Source organism: Syngnathoides biaculeatus, chromosome 2, assembly GCF_019802595.1.
Source record: "Syngnathoides biaculeatus isolate LvHL_M chromosome 2, ASM1980259v1, whole genome shotgun sequence".
In the NCBI taxonomy this organism is placed as follows: domain Eukaryota; kingdom Metazoa; phylum Chordata; class Actinopteri; order Syngnathiformes; family Syngnathidae; genus Syngnathoides; species Syngnathoides biaculeatus.
In genome coordinates this window covers 42461396-42483484 of record NC_084641.1, presented here as the reverse complement: position 1 = coordinate 42483484, position 22089 = coordinate 42461396, and the positions used below count along the sequence as shown (strand labels likewise).

Below are 22089 nucleotides of genomic sequence, written 5' to 3'. Positions count from 1 at the left end.
TTAGTTGCAGTTACAACTACCCTATTTCAGCCTTTCTGAATCCTGACAGGATGGTTTTGGTTGTCACTGAAGCCCATACATTGTCAAGCCATCGAATGCGGAAAGTTGCACGGTGCCTTCACCTGGTTGCTGTGCTGCAATAGCTTATGCAAGACTGTATTAAAGATCCAATTTATTGCTGAAGCATTAAGTAAAGGATGATGGCTGGTATGGACTTGAAAACATTTAATTTATTTTTGAACTGTGGAGGGATGTGCGGTCGCATACTATCGATACATCACAAGCAGAGCTTTTTGTGTTCTGAAGAAGAAATCTGGACGCTTCGTGTAGCTGCATATTTCACTACTTGCATCTTGTAATCTGCAGAATACGATTTTCTCTTCAATGCCATTTTTGTTCAGTCCTTCTCAGTTGTTTTTATAAAATACCGCTCATGTTGAAATGATGAATTTTCAGAGATACAGAAGTAGCAGGTACAGATACACAGGCTTATAGCACCCTCTTGCGGTTGTCAGTGTGAAATTAATGAATGATCAAAAAATGGATGGATGGAGAATGTGTTAATAATTTCCCATATATTGTATTTTTCAGACTATAAGTCACAGTTTTTTTCATAGTTTGGCTGCGGAGTGCGACATATTTTCCAGAGCGACTTATATGTGAAATTATTACATCCATTCATCAATTTTTCGAGTCGCTTATCGGCTATTTTCACACTGACAACCGTAAGAAGACGCTCTAGGCCCATGCATCTGTAACTCATAACAACTGAGGACTGAACAAAAATGCCATTGAAGAGAAAATCATATTCACATTAGTCAAAAGCGTTTGCATAATTACATAGTTGTTCCGACACGATCACCATACGACGCGAAGCCTGTGGACTACGACAACCTTACCAGGACAAACTGTCTCTGCATCATTTGCGTTGCCTGGCGCCCCAAATTACAGCAACACCACTAGGACAAACCTTCTCTGCGTCATTTGCGTTGCCCACACGACAGAAATAACACGTACAGTATGTCGTTATGAGGGCTCCATGAGCCATTATGCAACCACCAACAGAAACAGGTATGGCTGGTGAGCCCGACCCCTGCTGTGTGGGCAGTGGATGACCAATGGAGAGCACAGCTTCCGGGTAAACCCGCCATGCAACTGTCCAGGAAGTCATTGGATGGCTCGACAAAGTATGGGCTTTCATGACAACCAAAACCATCCTGTCGAGATTCAGAAAGGGTGGAATACGCTAGTTCTAACTGCGACCGACAAGTCTGATGTAAGTGACGTAGAAGAGAAGCACCACATCTTCTCCCTCCGGAGTTGGCGGACTTGTTTAGAAGTGACACCGAAGATGAAGATTTCATTGGATTTTAGTTACCGGATATTTGGAGTGACACGGATTGTTTAGGTAAACTTTATTTAACTTTATTTATGCTATAGTTCAGCCTGTTGTTGTCTCTATTCTACTTCTATTTTAAATTGTTCATAATTTAAATTTTAAATGATATGGCTGTTTTTGGTGTTGGATCAAATAAATTCCCCCAAAAATTTGACTTATACTCCAGTGCGAGTTATATATTGTTTTTCTCTCTTCATTACGCATTTTATGGCTGGTGTGACTTGTTCTCCGGAGTGATGTGTAGTCCGGAAAATACAGTAAATTGCTCTGGAGGAGGGCTCAGCAACTTTTTTGCAATTGAGGGCTACTTCATGAGCACCGATCGTATGAAGGGCTACGTGACCTCTTTGCGGCAAATTTCAGACTCAGTTCATTACACGTACATAAAATATTTTTGTTTTCATTTATTGTAGTAAATGACATTACAAGTATTTTAAATTTTTAATTCACGTAAGCAAGTTAGATTCAGAATTTAAAGCACAAATAATAGTAACAATTTGTGGCCTATGGTATTTTTAGAATATACCTCGCGGGCGCCTTATATGGTCCTCGCGGGCTGCCATTTGCCCGCGGGCACCACGATGGTGACCCCTGCTCCGGCGTATAAATCGCACCCCTGGCTGAAGTATGAAAAAAACTGCAACTTATTTTCCAAAAAATACAGTACAGTAATCCCTCATTTTTCACGGTAAATGGGGACCACAACCCCCGCAAAATGTGAAAAACTGATAAGTGGGACTGCACCTCCAAGCCCCCTTTTACTCCTAACAAGCCCTCCAACCACCGTCCACCCCCCCACTCAGGAATATTTATGTATGTGTATGTGGGAACCAGAGTGAATAAAATTTGTCAACAGTATTTAAACTTCAAATTTTTGAGACTATTACAACTGTATACGTATTTACATAAATCTTTAATTAAAACGCAGGTGAGACACACACTCGCACGCACACACATACACACACACTATCCCATTGATATTTTACATGTACTGCTTACATTGTCTCCGTTGGCACGCAGCTTCCAGAAGGGTTGGATAAATAGCCAGGATCCTTCATTGCCGGTCCCATCCAGCGTGACGCGCATGGCATTCTTCTCCAGAAGCGCCGGTAAACGCTTGTTTACCGTTAGGTACTTGTTGCTCTTCATGTGCAGAAGCTGAAGGAATGTCAAAATTAAATAAATTAAATCGTGAATTGTACTTTTCATTTTTCCACCTCCAAAAAGCAGCTTTTTCCCGCCTTGACTGTGTTTCTACTCTGGATGAAATGCACTGCCACAAAATGTTGGGGTTCTTCTTTGTTCTTGTAACTTTGTTTGTTCTTTGTTCTGAATGTCGTATCAGGGCGACACTGACTGCCAGAAACAAATTCCTTGTGTGTTTTTACAAAAAAGCGAATTCTGATTCTGAAATAAAGGTCACCCAGCAGGTTGTATATGCCATAATACAGGAAGACTGTGACTCAACTTTTTTCTCATTTGAGTATATCCAAGAGGTTTAATGCAGCCCTATGGGGGCACAAGCAAGTGCATTCTGTAGGCCGGTCCCAAGCCCGGATAAATTCAGAGGGTTGCGTCAGGAAGGGCATCCCGCATAAAACTGTGCCAAACAAATATGAGCGTTCATCTAAAGAATACCATACCAGATCGGTTCTGGCCTGGGTCAACAACGCCTGCCCCTGGCACCATTAAGCTGCAACTTGATATATTGTGCATCCAACCAAGGCTAGAAGTTTAGGATCAGGGTTTTACCATTGAGTTAATGGGAAGAGAAACATAGTAGGGGTTATTTTAAAGGAAGACCTAGCTAAGAATGTCTCCAAGGTGAAAAGAGTATTAGATCAAATGATGAGGATGAAATTTGAAATTGAGGATGTTATGTATAATGTGATTAGTGACTATGTCCCACAAGTAGGATGTGACCTCCAGTTAAAAGAGAAATTCTGGAAGGAACAAGAAGTAGTAGTTCTGAGCATCCCAGACAGAGAGAGAGTTGTGATTGGTGCAGATTGTAATGGAAATGTTGGTCAAAGAAACAGGGAAAATGAAGAAGTGATGGTTAAATACGGCATCCAGGAAAGGAACTTGGAGGGACAGATGGCGGTGGACTTTGCAAAAAGGATGGAAATGGCAGTAGTGAATATTTTTTTCCAGAAAATGCAGGAACATAGAGTGACCTACAAGAGCGGAGGTAGAGGCACGTAGGTGGATTATATTTTATGCAGACGATGTCATACTGATTGTAAAATCGTGGTTGGGGAGAGTGTAGCTCGACAACATTGGATGGTGCTGTGTAAGATGACTCTGGTGGTGGGTAGGAAGATTAAGAAGACAAAAGGTAGAGCAGAGAACCATGTGGTGAAAGCTGAGAAAGGAGAAATGTCTTTCGGAAAGAGGTGAGACAGGCTCTTGATGGACAGGAGGAGCTCCCGGAAGACTGGACTGCTATAGCCAAGCTGAATACTAATATATAGAATATTGTGATCTGCAGTGAAAGCAGGGAGTAGGTGGAGGAACAATTAGAAAGATGGAGGCACGCACTGGAAAGGAGAGGAATGAAGATTAGCCAAAGTAAAACAGAATATATGGGCGTGAATGAGAGGTGTGGAGGGGGAAGAAGGAGGCTCCAGGGAGAAGAGATAGCGAGGATGGACAACTTCAAATACTTAGGGCCAACAACAATCCAGAGCAATGGTGAGTGTGGTAAGGAAGTGAAGAAATGTGTCTAAGCAGGTTGGAACAGTTGGCAGAAGGTGTCTGGTGTGTGATGTGACAGAAGAGTCTCTGCTAGGATGAAAAACAGTTTATAAAACAGTGGTGGTGGTGAGGCTGGCCATGATGTACGGATTACAGACGTGGCACTGAAGAGACAGGAAGGAGAGCTGGAGGTGGCAGAAATGAAGATGTTGAGGTGCTCTCTAAGTGTGAGCAGGTTGGATAGGATTAGTAATGAGCTCATTAGAGAGGCAACCAAAGTTAGATGTTTTGGAGACAAGGTTCGAGAGAGCAGACTTCGATGATTTGGACATGTCCAGAGGCGAGAAAGTGAATATATTGGTAGAAGCGTGCTAAGGATGGACCTGCCAGGAAAAAGAGCAAGAGGAAGACCAAATATAAGGGTGATGGATCTTGTGAGGAAGACAGGAGGCCAGTGGGGGTTAGAGAGGAAGATGCAGGAGATAGGCTTAGATGGAAAAAGAGCTTGAGTTCATTACAGTCGTGAGAGCGCGTGTTGCTTGAGTTCATTTCGGAATTTGTGTGAAACTGACCACGATGTAAACTGACGTTGGAGAAGACAAGCGTAAGAACAATGGCTGACGCGGTAGACGAATGGAAAAATTGACCTCCACAATGGCGCCGGCCTGTGACATCATGCCACACTGTGATGTTAGTAAATCTTTTTTCTCTTTCAGCTTGTCCTGTTAGGGGTTACCAGAGCGTGTCATCTTTTTCCATCCAAACCTATCTCGTGCATCCCCCTCTCAAACACCCACTGTCCTCATGTCCTCCCTCACAACATCCATCATCCTTTTCTGTCGCTCATTTCTAATCCTATCCAACCTGGTCAGACTAAGGGAGAACCTCAGCATCGTCATTTCTTCTCCCTCCAGTTCTGCTTCCTGTTGTTTCTTCAGAGCCACAGTCTCTAATCCGTACATCATGTCCGGCCACACCACTGTTTTATAAACTTTGCTCTTACTTACTTACTCTTCTGTCACACCAGAAACCTTCGGCCAACTGTTCCATCCTGCTTCGACGCGTTTCTTCAGTTCCTTACTACACTCACCATTGCTCTGTATTATTGACCAGTTATGTCAGTAAATACTACCTATTAAAACAAAATATAATACTGGTAAGTTAATAGAATGTAATTTATTGCATAAAAGTTTCAGTCTTACTGGGGGGAAAATTAAAAATAATTGCAATCATGATTGGAACTGAGTGGTTAGGAACAGGGGTTTTTAAGAATTTATTTCACATTAAACAGTGACGTATTTGGATGCTGTGATAAAGTTTATCCAGTTTTTCCAGTGCATCATAAACTTGTCTTCTTCCTGCCTCAGAATCAAAGTTAACTTCTCCACTTTAAAGATATTTTAAACCACTTTAATCCAACCTTTAACTGTGGGAATTTTCTTTATAAACCCTAAATTCCTTGTTACCTTTTATGTTTGGTCGTAACAAAATATTGTATATGTATTTGTTTTCTGATCAGTTTACAGCGTCCAGTTTTAATCCAAAGCATAACATTTAAAATTTTAATGGAATCATGACTTTCATACTTATTCCATTATCTGCAGTTTAATGTTATTGTACTTTCCAATTCCTGTAATATTCTATGTATGTGCGAGTTTCCATCGTGTAGTGGTTATCACGTTTGCATCACATGGGAAAGGTCCCTGGTTCTATACATCTGGTATATGTTTCCAAGTCCCAGATCTGATCTATCAGCGAGAAGCAATAACCATACACAAATTATTTTGTGGTTCACCTTTTTCATTGGTTTCTCAAGGTAATGTCTAAATCGCAAGAATCTATAAAGGTCTTGGTTGGTCAATCAAGCAGATTTTTTAGATTCTGGAATTGTCATAGTGTGCCCCTTCATAGAGATCACTATGTTTGATTAGCACCTTTTCAGCCCATTGTTTGAATCTTATGTCCATCCCGTTGGGTGGAAAATATGACTCATATCCAGTCCTATTTTATTATCTAGAATGGTTCCTTATCTTTGTTTTCATTGATTATTTTATGCAAATCTTGATGGACACCTTTAATTATGGGTGGGTGTCTTTTAAAAATTCGACCATGCCTGTGTCCCTCATAAATGTTTGTAATGGAATATCACTTAGATTTCATACATTGTACATCTTTCCATTTTGCTTTGTAGGACATTACAAATGTCATCTACAGTTTTTATCTGCGCCACTTGATAAATTTTAATGTTCCCAAGAGAGAGGCACTTGTCTTTTGCTAACTGGAGAGTCTTATAACAAATTCATGGCCTCTTACCCTGCCAGATAAATCTTGATATTAACGTCTAATTCTTGAAATGTCCCCTTCAGGAGTTCTACCGCTGTGCTTTGGGACAGATAGAGTCGTCTAGGTAGCATATTTATTTTAAATGTTTCCACCCTTTGTCCATACAAAGGGAAGCAGATTCTACCTGGTTAAGTCAGATTTAATTTTAGAAAGTAAAGAGTCATAGTTCTCTGATGCAATTGTGTCCAGCCCTTGAAAGTAGGCTTCTAGGAGCGCTCTGTCGTTCTACTATCTTTTGGCTCCAAGAATGCGGAAGTCAATGGCATAGTCGGAGACCCTGCGCTTGCCTTACTGCAGCTTGATCAAGCAGTTCACCCGCTTCGCGTTCAGGGGATATGTATTCGAACACTTGCGCCTTGGATTTCACAAATGACATCCACATTCGGCACGTGTCCACGTCGCGGGTCCACTCTGCAGTCACCCACGCTTCCACGTGTCCCGTCAGAAGAGAAATGACGAAAGCGATCTTGGCTCTGTCTGAGGGAAAGCTCAAAGTGGAGCTCGCACTGGGTGATGATAGGCTAATAATGCTGGAGTCATGTGCGGCGGAAACCAGCGAGGTTAGTGACTCATAGAGACACAAGGATTTCGCAGCTATTATCGGCCCCAGGATGGTGACGGCCTCGCTGGGGGAAGATTTGAGCAGGGAATTGACCAGAGTCATTACTTGCCGCAGCATGTTGCCCTGCTGCTCCAACTGGCAGTCAAACGTCAGGAAATGTTCCTCATGTCGAGCGAGGCAGAGCCCTTGAGCCTGGAGAACTCTGCGTGCTGAATCAGAGTGAGCTGGGTACATGTCGTGGCCATATTTTTCTGTCATGACCAGAACATGAGGCTGAACCCAAAATGCACGACTCACAAGACCAGGTTCAGTTCGGGAAGTGTATTTATTCAGCCCAAGGTCGGTACACAGGCAGAAAGTCCAAACAGGCATCAGTGTCAGAATCACTTGGCGGAGAGGCAGGGACATCAACGAGGCAGGGTTCGGTACACAGAGCATCAAGGACAAGGACATAGAGTTGCAGGAACGTGACAAAGTATCACAATGTGGCAAGGACCAGACTGCACGGGTGACAATGTATCAAGACCGTAATTAGTGAAAAAAGAGGCAGGTGGCCGCATCTGCTCATGAGAGCAGGTGCACACTGGGTCGAGAAAAGACACGCCCATGACAATCTCTGCTCTTTGCAGATGATGTAGTTCTGTTGGCTTCATCTAGCCGTGAGATCCAACACTCACTGGAGCAGTTTGCAGCTGAGTGTGAAGCGGCTGGGTTGAGAATCAGCACCTCCAAATCTGAGACCATGGTCCTCTATTGGAAAAGGTTGGCTTGCCCTCTCGGGATCGGGGATGAGATCCTGCCCCAAGTAGAGGAGTTCAAGTATCTTGTGGTCTTGTTCACGAGTGGTCTCGTTCAAGAGTGAGAGAAGAATGGAGCGGGTGATCAACAGGCGGATCGCTGCAGTGTCTGCATTGATGCAAACTTTGTATTGGTATATTGTGGTAAAGAGTGAGTTAAGTTGAAAGGCGAAGCTTTCAATTTACTAGTTGATCTCAATTCCTACTCTTACCAATGGTCACAAGCTGTGCATTGTTACCAAAAGAAGAAGATTTTGGATACAAGTGGCTGAAATAAGTTTCCTCCACAGGGTGTCCAGGCTCTCCCTTAGAGATTGGGAGAGCGTGAGAAGCTAAGTCATCCAGGAGGGGTTCAGTGTCGAGATGCTACTCCTCTGCATTGAGAGGAGCCAGATGAGGTGGCTGGGGCATCTGATCCGGATTCCTCCCAGACGCCTCCCTGGTGAGGTGTTCCAGGCATGTCCCACCAGAAAGAGCCCAGGGGACGACCGAGGACACGTTGAAGAGATTATGTCTCTCGGCTGGCCTGGGAAACACCTCGGGATCCCCCCGGAAGAGCTGGATGAAGTGGCTGGAGAAAGTGAGGTCTGGATATCCCTGCTGAAGGTACTGCCTCCGTGGCCCAACCCAGAAAAGCGGTAGGAGATGGATTGCAAAGGAAAATATCGAGTATTTTTGGGGGGGTTTTGACCATTTTAGAATTTTAAGGTAGTTATTCTATGTTGTGATATGACCCCTAACATCCATCCGTAACTTAAATTCATTTAACATTGAACGTATTAGATAACTCGGTAGGTTTCCCAATTGATACAAGATGTACTAGTGGATCAGCCCTAGTCACCAATGTTTCGTGTGCTTCACGGTTCTGCTGAGAACATAACCTAAACACAAAAATACAAATGACAAGTTCAACAAATGCGGCTCTGCCTGATCTGAGCATGAATGTTGCTTAAAAGCAAGAGAAGCAATAAAAGATGACACCTTCAGAGGTGGCAGAAGTTGCCCAATATTGTAAGCAATGTCCAGCAATGCAATGAGCTGGCATTTTGGCTAACACGAAGGAACAACGAGCTACCTTCCAGGAGGTAAAACTAATGGAAACAAACGAGTCGCCTAGGGGGCGCCGCTGTTCCTTACGTCACTTCCTGATTCTTCTTGAAAAAAAAATCCCTCGAGAGGATTTTCATGGCGGGAGTTACAAAAAGCTGTATACATCAAAATCATGTTTTGTGATGAAAAGACACATGGGACCATATTGGCTTTGGGTTTTTCATTAATAATATACCAAAAATCATCCATTTCATGACAGGCTCACTTTAAGTATCCACGTTCTGGCAGACAGTGCCATACAATTTCTACAATACATGTAAGCCGTTGTTTTTGTTCATCTAAATATAAACACGAGGAGCACGCCGCTGCCTTCCCAAAATGGACCGCACATCGACACAACAATCACCATAGCTGGATTGTCTAGTGTTAATACCTATGCCCGGGAAGCCCAATAGAAGATGTTGTGTGAGGTCATGTGACTTTCTTGTGTCGCTTGGTTGGTGTAATACACTTAAACATCACTCGCGCTTAAACTGGATTGGGGCATTGGGGTAGCTGTGGTTTACATGTTTAAAAGCATTCAAAGGCAAAAATAAAACATGGTGCAAGAATTATCACTGAAAAATAGAAGCACTCTAAAACGCATGAGGAAAAAAATCTGGATTTGAAAACACAGTTGGTGCTGACGTAACTTCTGTTGGTAACTTATTCATTTTTTGCAGCATAATAGCTAAATGCTGCTTCACCATGTTTGCTTTGGACTTTGCACTTCAGTATTTCAGTTGAGTCAGTCGATTTCAAAACCTTAATAGGTTGGTATTCCATTCACATTTCTTTCAGGTATTCAGGACCTAAACCATTTATAGACCTGAAGCTGAACTTTAAAATCTATTCTAAAGGTGACTGGAGGTCAGTGTAAAGACTTTAGAATTTGAGTTATATGCTCTGCTCCCGCCCCCCTTGTTCTCGTGAGAACCCGAGGTGTAGTATTTTGAATGAGCTGTAGGTGTTTGATACTCTTTTTAGGGAGCTGAGTCAGAAGACAATTACAATAGTCGAGTCTATTGGAGATAAAAACATGCCTTCACCTGGTCTGCTTGACACTGTAGTTATGTTCTTCAGAAGGTAAAAGGTAATTTTAGGAACAGATTTCATATGACTATCGAATGTCAGGTCGGAATCTATCAGAACACTAAGGTTTCAGACTTGGTCTTTGCTTTTTAAAGATAGTCAATCCAGGTATGTCACGGTGGAACAGCTGTGTAGCGTTGGCCTCATAGCTCTGACGACTGCTGTTCAAATCAAGGCCTCACCTGTGTGGTGTTTGCATGTTCTCCCCGTGAATGGGTTTTCTAAAGGGCACTACTCCCACATCCCAAAACATACATTTATTTGACACTCTAAATTGCCCCTAGGAGTGATAATGAGTGTAACTGTTTTCTGTCATCATGTGCCCTGTGATTGGTTGGCAACCAATTCAGAGTGTACCCTGGCTCCTGCCCGATGACAGCTGGGATTGGCTCCAGCATTCCTGCCACACTCGTGAGGATAAGCGCCTCACAATAGATAGATAGATGGATGGAGTCCAAGTATTTACAAATGGCTATCTTTTTTTTTCATTATTTCCAAAAACAATTCTCAGTTTTGTTGAGATTTAGTTGAAGGAAATTTAGATTTTTTTTAACCCTTGTCTTGAAAAACAAAAGAAAAGAGGTGGATGCTTTTATGTCAGCAAGCTTACCCATCTCAAATCTCAATTTCAGTGCCAAGATTTTTGAGGAAGTTATTTTGAATCAACTCACTTATTTCTTAAATTTAAAATGGATTTTTGGACACATTTTAATCGGTTTCTGAACTTATCACAGGACAGAATCTGCTCTTATCAAAGTGCTAAATGATATAAGGTTGAATACTGACTCAGGAAAAGTGGCAATTCTGATCTGTTGGATCTCAGTGCAGCTTTTGATATTGTAGATTATAAAATACTGCTGGACCCCCCCTTGTTCAGCTTGTATCATGCTACCCTTGAGTCAAATTTTTCAAACCTTTAATTTTGATAATTATAGCTATGCAGATGACACACATTTATATTTAGCAGTCTATAGATGACAATGGTTCAATGAAGGTGTTGTGTCACTGTCTAAAGCAGATAAATAGATGATCCAAATTTTCTTCAATGAAACCACCACAAAATATAAATAATATTTTTAAAAACTAAAGACCAAGTCCGAAACCTGGGTGTTCTGATACATTCCGATCTGACTTTCAACAGTCATATCAAATTAATCACAAAAACGCCTTTCACCATCTGAAGAACGCAAGAAGACAAGACAAAGAATAGGAGGAAGCCGGATTCGTTGGCAAAAGAAAAAGAGGAATGCCCAAAGCCTACAAATGAGTGTAGGGACTTTGAATGTTGGGACTATGACAAGAAAACCTCAGGAGTTGGTTGACATGATAAGGAGAAAGGCTGATATATTGTGCATACAAGAGAGTTGATGGAAAGGGAGTAAGGCTAGAAGTTTAGGGGCAGGGTTTAAATTATTTTACCATGGAGTAGGGGTTATTTTAAAGGAAGGGCTGGCTAATAATTTCTTGGAGGTGAAAAGAGTTTCAGATCACGTGATGAGGATAAAATTTGAAATTGAGGGTGTTATATATAATGGGATTTTGCAGCTATGCCCTATAGCTAAGATGTGACATAGAGTTAAAAGAGAAATTCTGGAAGGAACCAGAGGAAGCAGTTCTGAGCATCCCAGACACAGAAATAGTTGTGATTGCCGCCGATTGTAATGGACATGTTGGTGAAGGAAACAGGGGCGATGAAGAAATAATGGGTAAGTACGGCATCCAGGAAAGGAACTTTGAGGGAAAGATGGTGGTGGACTTTGCAAAAAGGATGGAGATGGCTGTAGTGAACACTTATTTCCAGAAGAGGGAGGAACATATAGTGACCTACAAGAGCGGAGGTAGAACCACAAAGGTCGATTATATTTTGTGCAGATGATGTCATCTGAAGGAGGTGACTCTGACTGTAAGGTAGCAGTAGGGGAGAATGTCGCTCAACAGTATAGGATGATGGTGTGTAGGATAACTGGTGGTGGGGAGGAAGATTAAGAAGACAAAGGTAGCAGAGAACCATGTGGTGGAAGTTGAGAAAGGAAGAATCTTGTGTGACCTTTTGGAATGAGGTGAGACAGGGTCTCGATGGACAAGAGGAGCGCCCAGAAAACTGGACTACTACAGTCAAGGTGATCCGAGAGACAGGCAGAAGAGTACTTGCTGTGTCCTAAGGTAGGAAAGGGGAGAAGGAGTCTTGGTGGTGGAACTCCAAAAGACAGGAAGTCATACAAGGAAAGAACTTTGCGAAGAAGAGGGACACAGAGGACCAAGTAGAGGTGAAAGTAATACATTGAGATATGACGTAGGGCAAAGGTAGAAGTGGCAAAGGCTAAACAAGAGGCATGATGATATGTACACCAGGTTGGACACGAAAGAAGGAGAAAAGGATCTCTATAGGTTGGCCAAACAGAGGGATAGAGATGAGAAGGATGTTCAGCAAGTAAAGGTAATCAAGGATAGGGATTGAAATGTGCTGACTGGTGCCAGTCGTGTTCTAGAAAGATGGAAAGAATACTTGGATAAGTTGATGAATAAAGAAAATGAGAGAGGACAAGTAGAAGAGGCAGATGTGATGGACCACGAAGTGGCAATGATTAGTAAAGGTGACATTAGAAGGCACTAAAGAGGATGAAAAATGGAAAAGCAGTTGGTCCTGGTGACATACCTATGGAAGAGCTAAAGAAGAATCAACTTGATGAGCAACACATTGACGTTATGGGAAAGAATAGTGGATGCTAGACTCAGGACAGAAGTAAGTATATTCAAGCAACAGTGCAACAAATGCATTATTTCCCTTGAGGAAGCTCGTGGAAAAGTACAGTGAAGGTCAGGAGGAGCTTGTGTCTTTGAAGATCTAGAGAAAGCCTATGACAGAGTTTTTAAAAACAAAAAAACTGTGGTAGTGTATGCTTAAGTCTGGTGTGGCGGAGAAATATGTCAGAGTAGTACAGGACATGTACGAGCACAGCAGAACAGTAGTGAGGTAGGCCAATAGGTGTGACAGAAGAATTTAAAGTGGCATTGGGACTGCATCAAGGATCAGCTCTGACCCCGTTCTTGTTTGCAGTGGTCATGGATAGGCTGACAGATGAGGAAGGAGAGCTGGAGAGGGGCAGAAATGAAGATGTTGAGGTTCTCTCTTGGAGTGAGCAGGTTGAATAGGATTAGAAATTTGCTTATTAGAGAGACAGCCAAAAATGGATGTTTGGAGACAAGGTTCAAGAGAGCAGACGTTGATGGTTTGGACATGTCCACAGGTGGGAGAATGAGTATATTGGTGGAAGGATGCTAAGAGTGGAGCTGCCAGGCAAAAGAGAGAGAGAATGACCAAAGAGAAGGTTGATGGATTGTTGTGAGGCAAGACATGAGGGCAATGTTGTGTTCGAGAGGAAGATGCAGGAGATAGGCTCACATGGAAAAAGATGACGCGCTGTGGCAACCCCGAACGGGAAAAGCCGAAAGGACAAGAAAACCATCTGAAGAACATCTCTTGAGGGAATGCTTGGATGTGTCAAGCAGACCAGAAAAAGTTCATCAATGCTTTTATCTCAAGTAGACTAGATCGTAATTGTCTTCTAACTGGACTCTTAAAAAGAGCAATCCATATCTGCAGCTTGTCAGAATGCTGCAGCTCGGGTTCTGACCAGAACAATGAGTTCAGAGCAAAGAACTTCTAAATTCTAATTTTTTTACACTGGCTTTCAGTCAGCTTTTAAATAGATTTTAGAGTTCTTCTACTGGTCTATAATTCACTAAATGGTTTACGTCCTGAATACATGAAAGAAATGCTTACGGAATACAAACCCAGTGAGGCTTGGAGATCAACAGATGCAGGTCAAATAATAGAGCACAGCGTCCAAAGCAAATATGGTCAAGCAGCATTTAACTGTCATGTTGTACACAAATGGAATACGTTGCCAACAGAGGTGACATCAGCCCCAAGTCTGAATGTTTTTAAAATCCATGTTGAAAACTCTTGTTTTTTTCCTAGGCTTTTTGGAGTATTTCCACTTTTTAATATTTATTACATTACACAGTGTTTTTAAATGTACAGTAATCCCTCTCTACCTCGCACTTCACCTTTTGCGGCTTCAGTGAATTACGTTTTTTTTTTTTTTGCCACCCTCCCATCCTGTACTTTATACTTTGGCTTCAGACCAGAGAAAATCTCGTCCAGTTTCACCACTTTTTCTTCTAATACTCACATATCCCAACATTCGTTAAAGCAACAGCACTTCTTTTTTTTTTTTTTTTTTTTTTACTTTTACCGTTATCATCGAGAGTAAACAGCATGTCTAACTCTCTTTGCTCTATGTTGCCCAGAATGTGTTGCTAACTAAAGCACTGGTGGTGTAATTATGAGCCGGAGGGGGTCGGTGTCAGGTAAGCTTGGAAGTAGAAGTAGGCTGAGCAACATACCGCATGATTCCATGTTAAAAGGCTGTGATTCACTACGCTGGATCGGTTTTCATGTGCGCTGAGAATGCGCGACGAGTGCGCAATTGCATTGGTCAAGACTACACAAGATAAGCGACGTCTTTCAATATCTATGTAGTGTACTCCCAGCGATGAATATTAACTATACAGTAATGTAATACAGTAAGTGTTTTATAATTTATAACAATTCATCCATTTTCTTTTGCTGCTCATTCTCACAAGGGTCGCGGGGAGCGCTGGAGCCGATCCTAGCTGTCAACGGGCAGGTGGCAGGGTACACCCTGAGCTGGTTGCCAGCCAATCGCAGGGCACATGGAGACCGACAACAGTCGAACTCACAATCCCACTTCGGGACAATTCAGAGTGTCCAATTAATGTTGCATGTTTTTGGGATGTGGGAGGAAACCGGAGTGCTCGGAGAAAACCCACGCAGGCATGGGGAGAACATGCAAACACCACACAGGTGAGGCGGAATTGAACCCAGGACCTCAGAACTGTGAGGCCATCACTTTCCAGCTGAGCCACCTTGCCGCCATAATTTATATTTATATTATAAATTCATAATACAATATGTTAAATTTATAAGGTTTTATATTTAAAAATTTTACTAAATATCTCTTTTTGCCTCAAATATGCAAAGTAAAAATACCGTTTACATATTTTAAACGTTCTCGTACCCACATAAACATACGTCACTGTTTTTCACTTTTCGTGGGTGGTTCTAGTCCCAATTAACTACGAAAAACAAGGAATTACTGTACTTTTCATTTTTTTCATTTTTATTTTAGTTTTTCCGTCTTTGTATTCAAATGTTTTTAATTTTGGAAAGCACGTTGAGTTACCTTGTGTATGAAATGTGCTATAAAAATACATTTTCTTTGCTTCACCATTTCACAGTCAGGCAGAATATTTTAGTCATCTATTTTCAACTGGCTCACAGGCTTACAGTCATTTATCGGTCAATGAAACCATCTATCCAGTGCTGCATAAACGTACTAACAAACGAACACCTCCCTACAGCAATATTTGTCTTTATGACCCCACTGAGCACCAACCACACCCACTTTATGTGTGTGTGTGTGCGCGCATGCACTGATAGTCAATATTGAATTAAACAAAAGTACAGCGGAAAACGTGTATGCATATGTGTGCGTGCATGTGTTTGTATTGATACAAAGTTAATATCAAATTCAACAAAAATACATTGTATGTGTGTCTGCTGCTGCAGAAGATATGGGGATATGAGGAATCAGCATGTGCATGCAGTACAGCTGATAGTTTTAACATTGACAAACAACAGAACATTTCATGAAAATGGCCGGACAAAAAAAAGTACCTGGATGACAGCTCCGTACTTGACCACATCTCCATGAACCTTCTTGTTCTCAGTCTCGTTCTGCTTCTGCTCCAGGTTGGATGCATGCTACAACAGAGGCATGCATGCATCCATACACGCACACACACACCCACAAAATTGTTCATGTTAAAATAACGCCTTGAACAAACGTTTGCTCATCAGTTATCCAGCACAATGTCCAAAGTGGAACACAATCCACTCAGAATTGCTTGCTGACTTCCAAGTTTTTCTCATCTGTTTCAAAGTCAAATTCTAATATCATAAAAGCGGTGTAGTGTGATAAGTTATCTTAGCCATTTCACATAATCATAATATCTCATAACACTGAGTTGAAGCACTGTATCATCGAACAAAATAAAGCTTAATAAAAAAAAACTACTGACAGTGGAAAGGAACAGAAACACGTTTATAAAAATACATTAAAAAAAATACTAAAATTTATAAAGAGTGAACCTGGCCTGATCATGAATAGCAAAAATCTTTAAAAAATATACACCCATCAAAATTGCCATGAAAAAAAAAAAAATCAAAGAAACCCTTTTTCCAAGGATAAAATAGTGTGAAGAAGATTGAAAATACCTCAAATAAGCGGTTTACATGAAGAAGGGGTAGCCCCCGCCACATCACACACACCCAAAAAAAATACAAAAAACTTTAAACATTGTAGTTATATAGGGCGGCAAGGTGGATCAGCTGTTAAGTGTTGGCCTTACAGTTGTGAGGTCCTGGGTTCGATCCCAGCCCCGCCTGTGTGGAGTTTGCATGTTCTCCCCGTGCCTGCGTGGGTTTGCTCCGGGCACTCCGGTTTCCTCCCACATCCCAAAAACATGCAACATTAATTGGACACTCTAAATTGTATGATTGTGAGTTCGACTGTTGTCTCCGTGTGCCCTGCGATTGGCTGGCAACCAGTTCAGGGTGTATCCTGCCACCTGCAACTTGATAGCTGGGATAGGCTCCCGTACTCCTGTGGCCTTCATGAGGATAAGAGACTAAGAAAATGGATGGATGATGGATGGATGGTTACATAATTAACTTTAAGATCAAAATTAAACTTCAAATATAACTTGAAATAACAACCAGAAAAATGTGTCACAGTCAGAATCAGAATAATCAGAATCATAAATACAGAAATCCATCACCACCAGGAATTTCCATGCATGTGTATCTGGGTACCAGTATGATTACAATATGTAAACAGTATTTATACTTTATTTATTTGAGACTAAGATCACAACAGTACACGTATTTAATTAAATCTTTAATGATAAAACCTTTGTTAATCTTTCCTGTAATAGTCGCTTGATCGTGGTCGGGAAACACAGAGGTGATATCTTGGTGGTGGGAACAATAATGGTACGAAGCACTGGTTTGCTGCTCAGAAGGCTTTATTAGATCCTTTAAACACTCAGCATTAACGTGTCCTCTCTTGAACACTACTCCTCCCCGGTTGCTCTTGCTAACCTTGTAAACTGTACACACAAGCAACTGCTCGTGCTCCGAAACCGCACATCTGCAGTCCCTTTTCTCTCTCTTTTTTGCTCTCTCTCTCTCGCAAAATTGCGCAAATTGTTTTCTTCTTGCTGGGGGGGTGTGACAGAAAATAATTGAGATGCACTGCATCAACGGCAATCAATTTTCTGTTACTGTGCAACTTCTGGCTCAAAATTAGAACTTAGGTTCGTGCACGTGAGTGCCCATATTTCAAATGTTCGCAAGGTCGTGCGCACGTACGCACACAGACAATTTAAGGAAGGGTCCCTGCCCTTAACTATCTCTGCTTAGCTTAGAGAAACTACGATGGGTTTGTTCTGTGCTTTCCAAACGTGGAACTTTTTTTTTTCTTTCCCCATATGACTGGGCACATGTACACACCCCTTTTTTTTCTTGTGATCGCCCACCCAAAGTACTGAGACTGCCAGAAAACCCAGGTTCACAAATGTGTCGGAAATGAGAGAAATCTTCGCAGCGGCTCTCGTAATTTAAACACTCTTGTGAGCAATTTCCCTCTGGATAACCATCTTATTTCCGTGTATAAGAGAATCATCTGCGTCCATTTATTCGCAAAGCTCTTCAAAAAGGCACAAGTTACGTCATAGGCTCTTTGATCTCTTTACTGGGCCTTTTTCCGATCGAAAATAAATATTCCAAAGACATGTTTTTTCTAACTTGTGGGGGTAAATTTGGCGCTCAAGTGAACGAGATGAAACCCAGAGAAAATCGTAAATCGTTAAAAAAAAAAAAAAATCATACATTGCGATTTCTGGATTTTTCCTTTTAGATTACAGTGAAGAAAATGAGTTTTTGAACACCCTGCTATATTGCAAATTCTCCCACTTGTAAATCATGGAGCGGGTCTGAAATTCTCATCATAGGTGCATGTCCATTGTGAGAGAAATACATATTTTTTAACAATTTATTTGTGTGATACAGCTGCAAATAAATATTTGAACACCATCAGCTAGAATTCTGACCCTCAAAGACCTGTTAGTCTAATGCAAACCTATGGGGGCACAAACCAGTGCAATCTGTAGGCCGGTCCCAAGCCCGGATAAATGCAGAGGGTTGCGTCAGGAAGGGCATCCGGCGAAAAAACTGTGCCAAACAAATATGAGCGTTCATCTAAAGAATCCCATACCGGATCGGTGGTGGCCCGGGTTAACAACGCCCGCCCCCTGCTAACCTGCAGGGCGTCGGTGGAAATTCAGCTACTGTGGGTCGAAGACAAAGAAGAAGAGGAAACCGGATCCATCGTCAGAAGAAAAAGAGGAATGCACAGAGCCTACAACTGAGTGTAGGCACTTTGAATGTTGGGACTATGACAGGAAAAGCTCAGGAGTTGGTTGACATGATGATTAGGAGAAAGGTTTATATTCTGTGCATCCAAGAGAGCAGGTGGAAAGGTAGTAAGGCTAGAAGTTTGGGAGCAGGGTTTAAATTATTCTACCACGTGGTGGAAGCTGAGAAAGGAAGAATGTTGTGCAGCCTTTCGGAAAGAGGTAAAACAGGCTCTCGATGGACAGCAGAAGCTCCCGGAAGACTGTACAACGACAGCCAAGGTAATCAGAGAGACAGGCAGGAGAGTACTTGGTGTGTCTTTTGGTAGGAAAGGGGAGAAGGAGACTTGGTGGTGGAACCCCAAAATATAGGGAGTCATACAAGGAAAGAGATTAGTGAAGAAGAAGTGGGATACTGAGAGGACTGAGGAGAGGCGAAAGGAGTACATCGAGATGGGACGTAGGCCAAACGAAGAGGTGGCAAAGGCTAAACAAGAGGCATATGAAGACATGTACAACAGGTTGGACACGAAAGAAGGAAAAAAAGGATCTCTACAGGTTGGCCAGACAGAGGGATAGAGATGGGAAGGATGTGCAGCAGGTAGGGGTGATTAAGGATAGAGATGGAAATGTGTTGACTGGTGCCAATAGTGTGGATGTGGGATGTGCTGGAACTTTTTGGTCATAATGGGTGTTTTTCTGCACACGGTACAGGACGACTGCACTGTATTAAGGAAAGGATGACACCTGAATGTGAGATTTGGGTGAACAATCTCTTTCCCTCAGTCAGAGCATTGAAGATGGGTCGTGGCTTGGTCTTTCAACATGACAATGACCGGAAGCACAGAGCCAGGAAACCAAAGGAGTGACGCCATAAGAAGCATATCAAGGTTCTGCCGTGGCCTAGCCAGTCTCCAGACCTAAACCCACTAGAAAATCTTTGGAAGGAAATGAAACTCCATGTTTCTCAGCGAGAGCCCAGGAACCTGTCTGATCTAGAGAAGATCTGTGTGGAGGAGTGGGCTAAAATACCTCCTGCAGTGTGTGTAAACCTGGTGAAAAACTACAGGAAACGTTTGACCCCTGTAATTGCTAACTAAGGCTACTGCAAATGTTAACATTGTTTTTCTCAGGTGTTCAAATAGGAATTTGCAGCTGTATCACACAAATAAATCGTTAAAAAATCATGCATTGTAATTTCTGGATTTTTCTTTTTAGATTATCTCTCCAACAGTGGACATGCACCTTGGATGAAAATTTCAGACCCTTCCATGATTTCTAAGTGGGAGAACTTGCAACATAGCAGGGTATTCAAATACTTATTTTCTTCACTGTACACTCAAGGAAAGAGTGGAAGAAAGTCAAGAGAATGTCTTTCTTCACTCCAAATGATCTTAGCTTCCTCAGCGAGTATTGTCTCTGGTGGGACATTTTGAGGGTCTCCTCAGTGTTGGAGGAAAACTGTCAAATATTGTGCCCAAGTACTTGTATTCCTCCATCAGTCCAACGGGTTCCCCCAGATGGTGATTATGTGAACCCCTGCTAATTGTCTGTGCTTGATGGAGAATGTCATCATAAACTTTTCACTCTTATTAGAGGTAAACTGGAGACAGGCTCTGTCACACCATTGAAGGGGCATGGTGTGGGTTAGAGGCAGAAAGCAGAGAGAACAGGACTGTATCATCCATGAATTTCAGCAGATCACAGTCAGGATGAGAGGACCTGCAGTCATCTGTGTGAACGATATAAAGCAGGGGCGATCAGACGCAGCCCCATGGCGACTGATGGAGCTGTTGATGTGTCAGATCTGATAACAAACACCTTCTCTGGCTGGTTGGCTAAGAGGTCAGTAGCCCAGCTAATAACTTGGTTGTCCAGCTTAAAGAGGATGATGAACTTCTCGGCGAGGATGTGTGGCAATATGGTATTAAAAGCAGACGAGATGTCCACAAACAGGAGGCTCGGGATGGTGTTAGGGGTCCCCAGATGTGAGTGGATGGTTTCCTGGATGAATATCTTGGCGTCAACCACTCCCCTGTCAACCTTGTACACAAACTGCAATGGATTCATAAGAGCAGAGGTGGGGAAATATTTTTCCAAAGGGGTCGAATGAGGAGTATGTGGGTATATTTATTGTCCCAGGGCTTCGGGCCTGTACGTTGTTCACCCAGTGGATGAGAGGGTAGCCTCCCTCCGCCTTCCAGTTGGGGTAGGGTCCTGAATGTTTGTGCCTACGCACCAAATAGCAGTTCAGATTACCCATCCTTGATGGAGTTCTTAGAGGGAGTGCTGGACAGCGCTGGAGACTCCACCATTCTGCTGGGGACTTCAATGCCCACGTGGGCAATGATAGTGAGACCTGCAAGGGTGTGATTGGGGAGAACAGCGCCCCTGATCAAAACCCGAGTGGTGTTCTGTTATTGGCTTTCTGTGCTCATCAAAGAATGTCCATAACAAACATCATGTTCAGGCATAAGGGTGTCCACATGTGCACTCGGCAAAAGGACACCCAAGGTCGCAGTTCAACGATTGACTTTGTGGTTGTGTCATCGGACATGCGACCAAATGTCTTGGACACTCGGGTGAAGAGTGGGGTGGAGCTGTCAACTGATCACCACCTGATGCTGAGTTGACTGATGGGGGAAGATGCTGGTCTGACATAGCAGGCCAAACGGTCTGCTGGGAACGAGGAGTCGGACTAAGCATTTCAGGCCTGTGGGACTCCCGAAGCAGCCGAAAGGTACCACTAGGCCAAGCAGAATGCAGCTTCGGTGCTCATTGAGGCAAAAATCCGGGTGCGGGAGGAGTTCGGTGAGGCCATGGAAAATTACTTCAAGACAGCTTTGAGGATATGCTGCTCTACCGTCCGGCTCTCAGGAGGAGGAAGCAGTGGACCGTCAACACTGTGTATCATGGGGATGGGGTAATACTGACCTCAACTCAGGATGTTTTTAGTCAGTGGGGAGAATACTTCTAATACAACTTAGAACTCCTCAATTCCACCAACACGCCAGGATCCTCGAGGGTTCATGGGAGTTCGCCCAACCAGACTCCATGTGTTTTGTGGACTTGGAGAAGGCGTTCGACCGTGTCCCTCAGGTAGTCCTGTGGGGGTTCTTCTGGAGTATGGGGTACCGAAGTCCCTGATACAGACTGTTCAGTCGCTGTACGACCTTAGTCAGAGGTTGGTCCGCATTGCCAGCAATAAGTCAGACTCATTTCTGGTGAGAGTTGGTCACCGCCCAGGCCGCCCTTCGTCACTGATTTTGTTCATAACTTTTATGGACAGAATGCCTAGTCGCAGCAAAGGCACAGAGTGTTTCTGATTTAGTGGCCTCAGCATCTCTGCTCTTTGCAGATGATGTGGTTCTGTTTGCTTCATCAATCCTTGATCTCCAACTCTCAGTGAAGCAGTTCACAGCCAAGTGTGAAGTGGCTGGGATGAGAATCAGTACCTACAAATCTGAGACCATGGTCCTCAGTCGGAAAAGTGTGGCGTACCCTCTCCGGGTCGGGGATGAGATCCCGCCCCAAGTGGAGGAGTTCAA

General features: G+C 42.8%; 1 protein-coding gene across 16 annotated transcripts in view; it reads right to left on the bottom strand.

Annotated features, from left to right (window-relative positions):
- Positions 1-22089, bottom strand: part of itpr3 (inositol 1,4,5-trisphosphate receptor, type 3) — a 285052-nt gene that overhangs the window by 241404 nt on the left and 21559 nt on the right. For 15 of the 16 annotated variants that reach the window (XR_009792909.1, XR_009792910.1, XM_061806443.1 and 12 more), the window contains exons 4-5: positions 15744-15830; positions 2399-2557 (exon numbers count right to left, since the gene is read on the bottom strand). Coding sequence is in view for 14 of the 16 variants with exons in the window: in XM_061806443.1 (XP_061662427.1) it covers positions 2399-2557; positions 15744-15830 (246 nt within the window). In the remaining 2 variants the exon portion in view is untranslated. The remainder of the gene's footprint in view (positions 1-2398; positions 2558-15743; positions 15831-22089) is intronic. The other variant, XM_061806452.1, reaches the window with a different exon arrangement.